The sequence below is a fragment of the Chinchilla lanigera genome, unplaced genomic scaffold (genome assembly GCF_000276665.1).
Source record: "Chinchilla lanigera isolate Chin_1 unplaced genomic scaffold, ChiLan1.0 scaffold00011, whole genome shotgun sequence".
Lineage (NCBI taxonomy): Eukaryota > Metazoa > Chordata > Mammalia > Rodentia > Chinchillidae > Chinchilla > Chinchilla lanigera.
This window is the reverse complement of record NW_004955412.1, coordinates 9470102-9484499: the sequence shown is the minus strand read 5'-3', so window position 1 is coordinate 9484499 and position 14398 is coordinate 9470102. Positions and strand designations below refer to the sequence as shown.

Sequence of the window (14398 nt, the reverse complement as noted above, 5' to 3'; positions counted from 1 at the left end):
ATGTGGGATGTGGGAGCGCTTCTCTAGGGCATCTAGTGGAAAGATGATGCACTGTGAAGCCAGTATGGACTTGCAGTGACTTCTCCTCTCACAGTGTGTGTGGCCTCGTGGTACTCGTGCCCCCAACCCCCCAGGACATCTCTGTAAGATCGAAATGAACATGCACTTTGCAATGAAGTGTGCTTCATCACACACACACACACACACACACACACACACACACACACAGAGCGTTGACTCCCTGCCTCCTGCATGATCCCCGCACCATCTGGCGCAGATATCCAGAGCAGGGACTGTGTGGGAGTCTCACCAGGACTGTCTGAGCCTACAGGGCCAGCTGCTGGGAACTGCTCCCTCCCACTCTTCAGGGATCAGATCTCTAGCTCTGCTGGGACCGTTTCAGGACTAGTTATTTGGATCCCATGACCTTCTGTGAGCATAACATTTTGTCTGTGGGCTCAGGCACCGCTAGCCAAGCAGCCTGATGCTGTCCATGAGACCAGAGCTGAAGATGGCCTCTCAGTAGAAGCTTGTGGCTATCCTTTGCTCCAGCCTCAGAAAGTACCTGCGAAGGATACGTATAATTGCTTTCTCTTTGCCGCTGTCTTCCTATCCATACTTTTTTGTGCTAGGTTGGGAGAGTAGGAGGCCACCATCTATAACTTAGTTGGGAGGAAAAGTCATTGAGAAAAATCAGTCTTTCTTAATTTTATTTGTGTGATAGGAACAGTGGATTCTCTTGCCCCCCTCACCCTTGTCTCTTGGATCCTCCAGGATAAATCTTTAAAGTTATTGGGCCTCCCAAATCACCTGTTGTTCATTCTTTGTGTCCAAGGAGGGTTCATTGGTTGGGGGAAAGCTAAGGAGATGCCTTCCCAAAGGAGAGATTAGAAAGACTGTGTATCTTCAAGACCCTTGCTTTGCATCACCAATGTACTTGAGAACTTAGTAGAGGCTTGTTGAAGAAATGAATGCTATCATCATCAAGGTAGAAGTCACTCTTATTAAAGGTTTGGCCCATTTGTGGTGTTCAGTTCATGCTTTTCATTCAGGTGACACTGATAATTTCATTTAGGGTTGAGGCAAGCAAAGTCTGAAGAAGGATGAGGTGAATGCATGGGGATAAGACTTTCTAGAGGAGTGAGAACTGTGATGAAATCAGTCTTGACTTGCAGGATATACTCTGCAGACAGCCCCTATGCTTGTGGGTTAGGCTATTAGAATGTTCCCACTGACTTCGGCAAGAAAGGGGAAGTGTTTAAATGCTCTACCAACTTGAAGCTTTGTTGGTTGTTCCTACAAAACATTTTCTTTTAATGTATTTGGAAACTATAAGTTTAATTCCTGCTAAGTGTTGAAATAATTGCTTCACACAAGAAAAAAGTCAGTGCTGTGAAGGGCTTAGCTCCTTTCACAAACACATGTTTTTTAATGACTGGGAAATTCCTAGTATAGGAAATAAATGTCCTTTTGTACAAACAAGGTCATTCTGGCCTTAATTGGCTCTGTACACTCCAGTTCCTGATTTCTGTTCCATGTTTTGTGACCAGAGGTTACTGGAGAGATAATCCCTCTGTGGATATTCACTGCTTCTGGGGCATGTTGCCAAAGGGAAAGTTATCCTAGCTCAGAAACTGCCAACCCAGTGCAAGAGGCCCAGATTCCAGTGCTGAGGCGGTGACTGATAATGATCTGGTTTAGGCTGACCGTAAGTAGGGTTGTTAAAGCACACTTTCCTTGCATACTACAACCCCTGTATCTGCTTCATTCTCTTTACATTTCATAGCTGCTGAGCTGATTCTTGGTTCAGGAATGATTTCTCCTTGCTAGGTACATTCCATGTACTGTGCTTTGATTTCGCCCTGATGAGTGGAAACATCTAAACCCATCTGAGATCTCGTTTATCTTTTTAGTCTGGTATAAATGAAAAACAGCTGCTGAAAGAAGTTGCTCTGTATCATTCCTTTGAATGCTTGAAGGGCTGATTCTCCCTAAAATTGATTTGTGAATTGGCTTGGTGAATGTCAAGAATATATCCTGGGTCTTAGATTTGTACTATGAAAACCTCTTCCTTCATGGTATTAGGGTGAATTTGGAGTTTTGGCAGACCTCTGGTGTCTCCCTTATATTACGTGTCTTTAGGACAGTCACTTGGAATGACTGGGGATTAGGCATTTACATTTCTTGTTTTTGTCTTTTTCAGACAGGGCCTCTCAATGAAGTTCAGGCTGGGCTTGAGCTCACTTTGTAGCCTAAGCTGGTCTCAAACTCACAACGATCCTCCGCCTCAGCCTCCTGAGTATTGGGATTATAGGTGTGCACCACCACGCCCAGCCTAGGCGGTGACATTTATTAACTGCTTCATAGGCAGCAGCACAGTGCTGGACTTCCTACAGATTATTATTTTAGAAGTACCAAGTTCATGTAGTTAATTAGTGGTAACCACAAGATTACCAAGCTATGGTGCTGCTGAATAACTTGCATCAGAATCACATTCCTTGAAAACTTGTCTTTGGTTGGAATGGATGGATAGTTCGATAAGCCCTTGATGGCATTTTCTGTTTATTTGACTAAAGGTCTTTGTTATTTGAAAAACTATTGACACTGAAAATTTGATTTCTCTTTCATAATTTCTTGGTAATATCTAGGCTCTGGAATCTTTGTGTCCCATTTGCACCTTCTGAGACTGAAAGGCCAAGTTTGAGCCTTGCAGACTAAGTAAATCTGAAAGTAATTTCTTGATCTTGGATTTTTAAAAAACTATTACATCTTGGATTGTCAGGAGGAAGAGAGGATTATAAAACTGAGTTATGAACTACTTAAATTTTTTTTCTGTCACCTCCCACCCTTCTGCATTCCCTCTAGGAGATTCTAGCAAGACCTTTTGCTTGAACTCTCTTGGGATACAAAGGAAGTCAGGCTGACTTGTTCCTGAAATGATGACTCTGGGGCTCTGGGCCATTTGCTTCCCACCCTGGACTAGCTTTTCTGTTTGTCCCCTCAGATACAGTGCTATTATGACTGAAAGAAAAGGATGATCTAACTTTAAAACTATCTCTCATGTTCTTACACTAGGGAGACAACACAATGTCTACACATATGGGTCTGATTTATTTCACTTTTTAGTGCTGTCTCTATTTACATCCACTTACCTATAAAAGCCTCGTTTATCTTTTTTTTGTTAATAGCTGGTAATATTCCATTGTATTAAAAAAGCACATCTTTTTTATCCATTCCTCAGTTGATGGGCATTTGGGTTGTTTCCAAGATTTAGCTCTGACAAATTGTGCTGCTGTAAACATGGTGCACATATATCGCTGTGGTATGATGTTTTTAATTCTTCTGGGAAAATACCCAGAAGAGGAATAGCTGAGTTAAGTGGGACCTCCAATCCTAGTTTTGTGAGGAATCTCCACACTGATTTCCCCAGTGGTTTCACCAATCTATACTCCCACCAGCAGTGGAGAAGGGTTCCCTTTTCCCCACAGCCTGTCTAGCATTTTGAATTCCTATCATCTTGTTTGGTGAAACTCTGTATCATTTGTAATTTTCTTGTTTTTATTTTTTATTCTCTTTAATGGTTTGATTAATCTTGCATTCTTACATCTGGTAATCTGCCCAACTTCGATGAGTATAAAAATATGTCATATCACAACCACTGTTAATCCCTACCATTTTGTTCTGAAACCCTGTATCATTCTTATTGTTCACACTTTGTTTTGTTTTTGTCTGTGTTGTTGGCATTTTGCTCTTGTTCTTTTTCAAAATTCTCTTTAAAATAAATTAAAAACTGTCATTATAAAGTTGACTATTTTTAATCCAATTTACCACTGTATTTGCTAAACCATCCTTAAAAGTTTTGCTGAAACATAAAAGAAAATATGAAGATGTGTCCTTTCATTTCAGTTGGTCAGTACATGTGCAGATTACTTTTGCTGGGGAGGAAAAACTGTGATCCCCGTTTCTGTAGCACATCCTGCCCGTTACTCCCAAGGCCCACTTAAACTCCAGGCAACCAATGAATATTGTGTTGAACTTCATAGCGGCTTCAACAGAATTGAAAAAAATATGACTAGTAAATTTTATCATACTTGAAATTGGAAAATTTAGATAATTGCTGAGTGCCTCATTTGTTCCAATCAGGTAAATACATGGCTCAGTGCAAAATGGGTTACTATCATAAGGTGAAAGCTCTCTTGAGATAAATCAGAGATGATATATCTGCTTATGATGTTTAGAATGGGAATGACACTGATTTGCTGATAATATTTTTTTTATTATTGTTCTTATCCTATAGCCTCAGACGATACAACAAACTCTCAAGAGGACACTGCAGTATTATGAGCATCAAGTTATTGGGTGAGTAAAAATGGACTTTATCATTAATGGAACAAATTAAAGATTGCGAAAACACAGCTATTGAGCATGTGGTCATGCTGCTGTTCAGGTCAGCCATCTCTTATTGCGGTTATTTCTCAAAGTGTGGGGAGGGAGTAATGAGGGTCCATTGGAGCAATTTCCTTTGGTTTATTTATATTCACTTCTTTTAAAAAATAAAATTCCAATTGGTATTGATTTCTTCCTTTTTTCCCTTCTGTGTTCTTATCCTCTCTTTCCAAGATTCAGTCTCTTAATTTTGCCTTACTACTGTGGGAAGGTTTATTGATACGAAGTGGGAATGGAATTTTAGAATTCTTACATAGAGTCTACTCAAAATCCCTGTGAGTTTAACACCTTTCAATGAGAATTGTTGGCTGAGGTAGGGTCAGTGCTGCATGTTTTTTGTATGGTCTCCTATTTCACAGCCTTTGTGATATGGTGTGAGGTTTGAATACTTGGTGTCAAAGAGTAGGAACTGAAGCCCTCATCAGCACATATAACTTTTAAAGAGTCATGTTCTCTCTTTTGTGAAATGTGGTAATATCGACAGTAACTAAGTCAAGGATTAGATAGCATGAGTAGATGGGAGAATTTCCATGCAAATGTTTAGTAAACAGAAAACTCCCGATGGATGCAAGGTACACCTTTGGTTGGCTATGGTAGAAAAAAATGATAAAGAGCAAAAACCTGAATTTACTTTCTCACAGAATCTAACTTTTTAAATTAAATTCTTTGACATTAGATGCAATGTGCATTTTATTTCAGCACGTTAGTATTTTGTATTTGTTACAGTGATTTATCTTTGTAAGATTTTAAGAACTTTGGGGGGGGCATCAAGATTCAAATTCTAGTACTCCTTCGAATGTAAAGAATCACTTTACATCATGGCTTACAGTCATTGTTATGGGCACAAGAACAGATTTTAGGCTGGTAATAGTTTTTTTTTTTTTTTTCTTAACAAAACAGAAGCAAAGAAAACAAAACAAAACAAAAAAAACACACAATGAATGAAAAAATCATCTCTTGTACCAAGCACAACGTCATATACTTTAAGTGCTTGATGATTATGTTAATTGCATTTCAAAGGGAATTGCTTTGTTGTATTAATTTTCAAGAGTGCGGTACTAGGGAAAGAATATTTAAACTTCTGAGATGGCTTTTAGTTTGAGGTCATTAGTGATTCCAGATAGTTTATCCTAATAGAGCTAAAAAATGTCAAATTATCTTCCCTCACATATTTTAAAATAAAACTTAATCACTGTTATTCAATTTATTACCTTCAGAGTATGGTGAGTAGATTTAAATTAGTTAATATAATTAGAACACTTTCTCATATGTGGTAAGAGCTATATACTTGTTTGCTCTTTTGTTTATTCTTCTTACTAATAATTTGAGGACAATACCAGTCATCAAACTCAAATCATTTTCTGGAATTGTGAATGCCCTCTCTTTTTTGAAACTAGAGAACTGGTGACATATTTCAATTTGTGAACGAAATTAGTACTTTAAGGGTAATTGGCATGGTACTCTTATAATATGATCAAAAGAGATACTCAAACTATTATTTTGATAATCACCAGAATATTCTTTTTGCCTTTAGTAAGACAGTGTTCTCTTTTATCTGTTTCAACTTTCTTTTCTATCTGTGTTGACACGGTCTGTGGTATTTCTTCTGTGCATTGCCAGTGGTCTTTTCCTTGTTCTGCTTACTGTAGACACAACATAAAATAAACAGAAAATTTCACTCTGTTCCAAAGTGGTGTCCTGATGGAAGCAAATAGACCTGTTGACATATTTCTGTTTGAGTGTCGGCTAATTTTTAGGAGTTGAAGTACCTTTGCTCACTCCCTTTATTTGCATCAATGCTGACAAAGACATCAAAGACTAGTTGGAGGTAATATTGTCCCCTTTGCCCTTCTGTCTTCCATTTTTCTTTTCCCCTCATCACACAGCTTCCTTTCCCGGCATCTTTTGCTGTCTTGACTCCAACTCCCTACTTCTTATTTATCTGTTTGAAACGGCAAAAGGAGTGCAACTAAGATCATTAACACTTGCGCTAAAATGTATCCATACTTTGTGTTGTTTTTCTAAAAAAAAATACAATTTAAAGCTTTTTTTTTTAAACTGTGAAAAGGAATGTGTTTGCTTACAGTTTAGGGGATTTCAGGCAATGGAGAGTAAGTGCTAGCAAGCATTATTTTGCAGCTGTGGAGAAGATGCTTTTCTTAATTTCTGAAACTGGGATTCTTAAAGGCTTATCTTGAAGTAGTTCAGCTTTCTCATGCCTTCAGTTGTGAGGGTGAAGCAGGACAGATAACAGTAAATGAGATAGCCCTTCTCTTTTTAATATCTTAATTTACCCAAAACTATTGACTTTCCCATTCTGCCTTTCCTGTTTTTAAAAATCTGCCCTGGGATCGGATTTATTTATCACATTCTAAGATTGTAAAATCTGCTCCTTGAACTCTTATCCTGGTTGCTCGTAGACACTCTGAGGTGCTTTTTGTCTCCCAAGACCTAGACTTGAATGCAGGGCATCTGCTCAAAGGATCACAGATGGAGAGTGCGAGGCAGTGGGTGGGGGAGCCTCTTGTAAGGGAGTGAGATAATCTTTCTGAACTGCAGCCACTTACTTTGAACACTTCTCTTTAAACATTTATTCCATCCCTCAATTTATCCATTCATTCATTCATTTATCTATTCATAGAGATCATTTACACTGGGGAAATGAGTGCTGAAATAATTTATTCATGCCATTTGATAAATCTTTTTTTTCATCTCTACTATTTTCATCCTCCCTGATTGAGGCACTCTGATCTCATTTTCTGGCATTTCCTCCTATCACCCAATACTGGATTTTTTTCACCACAGCAAAGATATTAAAAACTTAGCTCTGGCTACTTTCTTACTTGAAGCAAAAGCTATTTAAATGTTAATCACAGGCACCTTGGGGGCTTACTGAAGTGCAGATTATTAGGCCCACTATATTAGGGTTCTCCAGAGGAACAGAACCTGATATATAAATACATTATTATGTATTATATGTTATATAAGTATATTAATATATTATGTGTGTATACATAATATGTATGTATATATATTATGTGTCATATACATAAGAATAGGGGGTTTATTAGGCTACATGTTCAAAAGATGAAAAGTCTTACGGTGGCCAACCCAAGCTGCAAAGTTGGGGCAGCCCGAAGCTGCTCAGTCCAAGAAGCTGGAAAGCACAGAATAAGAGGGACCTATTCTGTAGCCCCGGTGGGAGGGTGAAGGCCTGGAAGCCCCCTGGAGAGTCACTGGTACAGATCTATGTTCACAGCTGGAGGAATCTGGACCCTGATGTCTATAGGTGACGGAATCAGCCAAAACAAGTATACCTGCTCCCAAAGAGTTACCTCTGTGTGTGTGTGTGTGTGTGTGTGTGTGTGATTTGTCTTCTGCTTTTTGTTTATCCACGTTTGCAGCCTATTGGTGCTGCCCACATTCAGAGAGGGTCTTTTCCACTCAGGTCACTGACCCACAGGAAGTACCCTCACACTCATACCCAGAAGGCTGCTTGTCCAGTTTTCTAAGCAATCCCTCAGTTCACTAAGTTATCAAGCAAGAGTCACCATTGTGCCAACAGAGTTTGTGGTTCAGCAGGTCTGCGGAGGGTCAAGGGCTGATGCTTCGAACAGCCTCTCAGTTGATGCTCATACTACTACATTTGCCTTAAACCATATAATGGCTATTTATGACTGACCAGTATCTGAGTTCATTCTGTGATCTGCCCTCTGCTAATTTCATGCTCTTCTACCACCCGTTTTCCATTCCACTCCCACTATTGTTTGTTTGGTTTTGTCAACTATGTAAAACTTATCCTCAGGGCCTTTGTGTGTACCATTCTGCATTCAGGTGTTTGCATTACTTATTTTTCTATACATTCAGGTCTCTCTCAAATGTCAACTCTTCAGAAATGTCTACCTTACGTACACAGTCTCAAGTTGTAGTCTCTCTCCTACCTGAGTCTCCAACACCAGTCATCTTCTATTATCCTAACCTCTATAATTTCTTTTTAAAGTGCTCATCATTAACTGATATTATCTTGTTCTCTGATTTGTCATGTTTGTTTCTGTATCCCTGTGCTTTTGTAAGTGCTTGGCAGTTTTAAAACACTAACATTTTGGGGGGAATTGAAAGGGCAGTGAATAAATAAATAAATAGCACTCTAGAAGTGTGCTCAGAGATATTTTTAGAAGCATAGTTCATATGAGTAAATTAAGGTTGGGAAAAGGGGGTATAAAATGAGAGGTTGAAATAATCTCCCCTGCCCCTTACAGTGGTAAAATTTATCATTCTAGTACTCTAAGCCCTTTTCTTTATGGTATACATTGCACAGATTTATTTGCAAAGCTTTTAATTGCCACTGTGTGTCTGACTTTGTTGTAAATTCTGGTTACTATATAAGCTCTGCACAATGGTGCTGACTTGGAGAACCTCGTGTTTGCATAATTCTCTTTCCTTAACCTAAACTGAGCAAAGGGACAGCAAGTGTGTGTTTATGTAGGTTACTTTTTAACTAAAACTTCTAGAAAATGGGCTAGCTTTTGGGGCAATGTAGGGTGGAAAATCAAAGCAGAATGGGTCACTAGGAGACAGATAGGATTCAGTTTTGTAGTTTAAAGGAACTCAGAATTGAGGAATATGTGTTTATGATAGCGTTTTTTCTAATGTCCGTTGTGACAGTTTCTTATGCCTTTTCTTCTCTTGGTTTGTCTTTGTTGTGGAGAGATTGTGCTTTGGAGGTGAGTGTGTAAGACCTTCATAGAATTAAAGGCATGTTCTGTGACTGTTATCTTGGGCATGTTCCTTAAAATTCCTGAGACTCAGTTTTCTCATTTTAAAAATGAGAATAGCAACAGAGTTGGGGGGATGCTTAAATGAAATTTTAATATGTTGAGTCATATAATCACATAGCCACTGCAGGGCCTGGAACACCAAGATCATCAACATGTCGGCTTAGTTTTCATTACCACTATTAGCATCTGACTCTCTGTACATCAGTTTTTATTTATTGTTGTTTCCTGTATCTCTTGCTTTCCTTTCCCTGTTTCCCCTGGGCCTCTGAAAGTTCGGAATCCATTGTTTAGCATTAAAACCACACATACTTAGTTCATATTCCAACTACAATGTCCTTATAAATTTCTTTTCTCTTGAATGTTTTAAAACCTGAATTTCTGCCTGTAACGTGTCTGACCCAACTGCTCTCACTCATGATTATACTCTGACTCCCACTGGTCTGTAGCTCACACGGATGGATTACTAGGGCAGTGTTGATGGAAATGTCTGTAGTAAACTACCATGGAAAACAAATGAAAATTAATATCCCTGAGATATATTGTTCATCGGCTATATATTTTAAACAATGAAGCTTAAGAAAATTATATTCAGAATCTGGCCATTCATTTAATTCTTTTGAGCAGAATGCACATTGTTGTGTTAATATCACAGTTAGGACCATGGCCAAATACCACTTAGTCTGGGACATCATTTCCTATCGTCATCTAAAATTAACTTCTATTACCGTGATTATCACTGTGGGCCCAGTGTTTGTTTGGTACAGCTAACCTTCTGTTCTTTTCTTCTTTTGACAATTGACGCGAGATAAAGCCAGAATACTATTAACAGAGGGTAAGAAGTAAAATGAAGGGTGAGTGAGCCCTGATTATTCTGGGAAACAAACTTCAGATACATTACTTATGCTTTTATGATCAGATTTTTTCATTTTAAAGTGGAAACCCCCCTCCAATTTTAAAACAAGATAATAGGAGGGTAACAATGGTTAATACATTGCGTATTATTATCTTTCAATTAGTTACTCAGAGTACAAGATATGGGCATTTAATTATCCAAACAATACTAACAGAAACCCTTCTTTTGAATGAACTAAGAGAAATAGTAGTGTAACTGTCTTAATTATCATATATATATATGATATTTTTTGCTATTCCGTCCTTCTTTTCTCCCAGTTTGTCTTTCCTTTTGAACAGTTTCTTCCCATTTTAAAATATCTGTTGTACATTTTAGATCTTATTTACTCTTTTAGCTTCTCACACTAGGAAGACAATATTATGTTTACATATGTGTATCTGGTTTATTTCACATATGAGTATAGTCTCAAGTTGCATCCATTTAGCTATAAAAGTCTCCAGTTTATCCTTCTTTATGGCTAAATATAAAAAAGATCACATTGCATAAAAAGATCACCTCTTTTTTATCCATTCATTGGTGGATGGGCATTTGGGTTGTTTTCAAGATCTATTATTAAAAATTGTGCTTCTATAAGCATGAGTGTACATGTAGTGCTGTGGTACAATGCTCTTAATTCTTCTGGGAAGATATCCAGAAGGGGAATAACTGAGTCAAATGGGACTCCCAATCCTAGATTTTTGAGGAATCTCCACTCAGATATCCACAGTGGTTGCACCGGTCTATACTCCCCACAACAATGGAAAAGGGCTCCTTTTCCCCACAGCCCCTCCAGCATTTGTTATGGGTTGATTTCTTGATGATAGCCATTTTTTTTTATTTTAAAAATAAAAGGAGGAAGATAATAACAGACAGACAACATTTTACAAAATAGCAAAGGAACAGTACAGACAGTACGGAGTTACAAACAAAGTGGTAAGGAATTAACAATGCTTGTTGTATTACATATTGATATCTTCAAAGTGGTTTCTTATGAAAACAGATATAGACATGCAATGCTTATCAACCAAGGACTCATTGACAGTTTCTTTCAGCAAAGAAATACAAGACAGTAGAACAGCCATATTGACTATCCTGCATATACATACATACACACTTTCTCCTTCTTTCCCTTCTCTTTTCCCACATCCCAGTTGCCCTTTACCTTTGAGTGCTTTCTTATCAATTCACAATGTCTATCATATCTCCTAGTTTAAATTAACTCTTTCAAGTTTTACACTAGTGAAACAATGCGGTGCTTGCACATGTATGTTTGATTTATTTCACTTATGAGTATGGTCTCTAGTTGTGACCATTTAAATATAAAGGCCTCGAGTTTATCTTTCTTTACAGCTGAGTAATATTCCATTATATAAAAGTACCACAATTTTCTTATCCAGTCCTCAGTGGATGGACATTTGGGTTGCTTCCACATCTTAGCAATTACAAATTGTGCTGCTATGAACATAGGTGCACATATATCACTGAGATATGATGTTTTTAGATCTTCTGGGAAAATACCCAGCAGGGGGATAGCTGGGTTGAATGGGACCTCTAAACCTAGTTTTCTGAGGAATCTCCAAACTGATTTCCACAGTGGTTTCACCAGTCTGCATTCCCACCAGCAGTGGAGAAGGGTTCCTATTTCTCCACAGCCTCGCCAGCATTTGTTATTGGTTGATTTCTTAATGCTAGCTGTTCTTACTGGGGTAAGGTGGAATCTCAGTGTTGTTTTAATTTGCATTTCTCAAATGACTAATGATGTTGAACATTTTCTATACATTTATTTCCTGTTTGCATTCTTTCATTTGAGAAGTGTGTATTCAACTCAGATGCCCATTTTTGGGCTGGGTCTTTAAATTTGGGAGGTCTGATTTTTTGGATTCTTTATATTTCTCAATAGTAACCCTTTGTCTGAGGAACAGCTGGGAAACATTTTTTCCTACACTGTGGATTGTCTCTCCATTCTATTGGTGGTATCTCGTGCTATGAAAAAACATTTTATTAAGATGAGGTCCAAGTTGTTGATTTTTTTGATAGTTCCTGTGTGATCTGGATTTTATTCATAAAGGCTTTGCCTACACCAACATCTTTAAGAGTTTTCACTATTTTATCTTCCAGCAGTTATAATGTTTTTGATTTAATATTTAGATCTTGGATCCATTTTGAATTTAGTTTAGTGCCTGGTGATAGATATGGGTCCAATTTTAATCTTTGACAGCGCAAAACCATTTTTGCAGCACCTTTTATTAAACAGGCTATCTTTCTTCCAGTGAAAACATCTGGCCCATTTTTTAAAAAGATAAGGTGGCTGAGTATGTCTGGAGTTGTTTCTATATCTTCTAATTGGTTCCATTGATATTTGGGTCTGTTCTTTTTGTTAGTACCATGCTTTTTTTTTTTTTTTTTTATCACAGTAGCTTTATAGTATAATTTCAAGTCAGGGATTGTGATGTCCCCGGCCTTGCCTTTGTTGCTCATAGTTGCCTTTGCTATTCTAGGCCTCTTCTGTTTCCAAATGTATTTTAGGATTGTTTTCTCTAGTTTTGCGAGATATGCTGTTGGAATTTTGATCAGAATTGTATTAAATCTGTATAGGAATTTTGGGACTATCATTTTAACTATATTGGGTCTTCCTACCCAAGAGCAAAGGATATCTTTCCATTTTCTGCTGTCCTCTTCAAACTCCTTTTTCAGAGTACTGTAGTTTTCAATGTAGAGGTCTTTTACTTCCTTTGTTAGATTGATTCCTAGGTATTTCATTTTTGGGGGATGCTATTGTGAAAGGTGTTGTTTCCCTAATTTCTCTCTCAGTGTTTGTTATTCGTGTACAGGAAGGCTATTGATTTTTAAGTGTTGACTTTGTATCCAGTTACACTACTGAATTTGCTTATTAAATCTAACAGTGTTTAATGGATTGTTTAGCGTCTTCTATGTAGCGTATCATGTCATCCACAAATAATGATAATTTAAACTCTTCCTTTCCTATCATTATTTCTTGTATTTCTTTCTTGTCTAACTGCTCTTGCTAAAGTTTGCAGTATTATTTTGTTTTCTTTAATTTTTTTAAAAATTTATTTTAATAATAAAAGAAGGGAAACATATCCACAAACAGACATACATTTACAAAATAGCATAAGAACAATACAAAATGTTAATTTCCTAACACTTTTTCTACAGGACTATTTTGAATAAGAGTGGAGACAGTGGGCATTCTTGTCTTTTTCCTGATTTTATAGAGAAAACTTTCAGTTTTTGTCTACTTAGTATGATTTTGAGTGTTGGCTTGTCATAGATGGCTTTTATCAGATGGAGATAATGATAGTCTATTCCAATTTTCTATAGAGTTTTTATCATATCACTTTGTGAAAAGCTTTTTGTACATCTTTGAGATGGTCATATGATTTTTGTCTCTGGCTCTGTTAATATGGTGTATTACATTTATTGATTTATGTATGTTGAACCATCCTTGCATCCCTGGGATGAATCCCACTTGGTCACAGTGTATAATCTTCTTGATTATTTGCTGGATTCTGCTTGTCAGTAATTTGTTGAGGATTTTTGTGTCTATATTCATTAGGGAGATTGGTCTGTACTTCTCTTTCTTAAGTTGGATCCTTCTCTGGTTTTGGTATCAGGGTAGAGCTTGCTTCCAGGAAGGATTTTGGGAGTGCTGCTTCACTTTTAATTTCATTAAAGAGTTTGAGGAGTCTTGCATTAGATCTTCTCTAAAGTTCTTGTAGAATTCAGCAATGAATCCATGAGGACCTGGGCGTTTCTTTGCTGATAGGTTTCTAATAATATTTTCAATTTCATTGAGTGATACTGGTTTTTTAAAATCTATATATCTTCTTGATTTAGTTTTGGTAATTTATCTGTATCTAGAAATCTGTTCATTTCTTCTGCATTTTTCATATTATTAGAATAAACTTTTTCAAAGTAGGTATAGGTGATCTTGATTTCTGCAGAGTCCATTGTGATTTCACTCTTTTCACTAATTGAGTGGATTTGAGTCTTTTCTTTCCTTTTTTAGATAAGGTTGGCTAGGGGTATGTTGATTTTATTTAATCTTTCAAAGAACCAACTTTTTTTTTTCTTTTTTTTTTATTTTAAAGATAAAAGGAGGGAAACATTAACAGACATACAACATTTTACAACATATCACAAGCACAATACAGACAACACAGAGTTACAAATAAAGTGGTAGGGAATTAACAATGGTGGTTGTATTACATATTGATATCTTCAAAGTGGCTTCTCGTGAAAACAGATATAAACATGCAAT

General features: G+C 37.2%; 1 protein-coding gene across 1 annotated transcript in view; it reads left to right on the top strand.

Annotated features, from left to right (window-relative positions):
• The first annotated feature begins 4166 nt into the window (after positions 1-4166).
• Gucy1a2 (guanylate cyclase 1, soluble, alpha 2) overlaps positions 4167-14398 on the top strand; it is a 262305-nt gene continuing 252073 nt past the window's right edge. Inside the window, exons 1-2 of the mRNA XM_005378617.1 lie at positions 4167-4184; positions 4298-4359. Coding sequence (XP_005378674.1) covers positions 4167-4184; positions 4298-4359 — 80 coding nt within the window. The remainder of the gene's footprint in view (positions 4185-4297; positions 4360-14398) is intronic.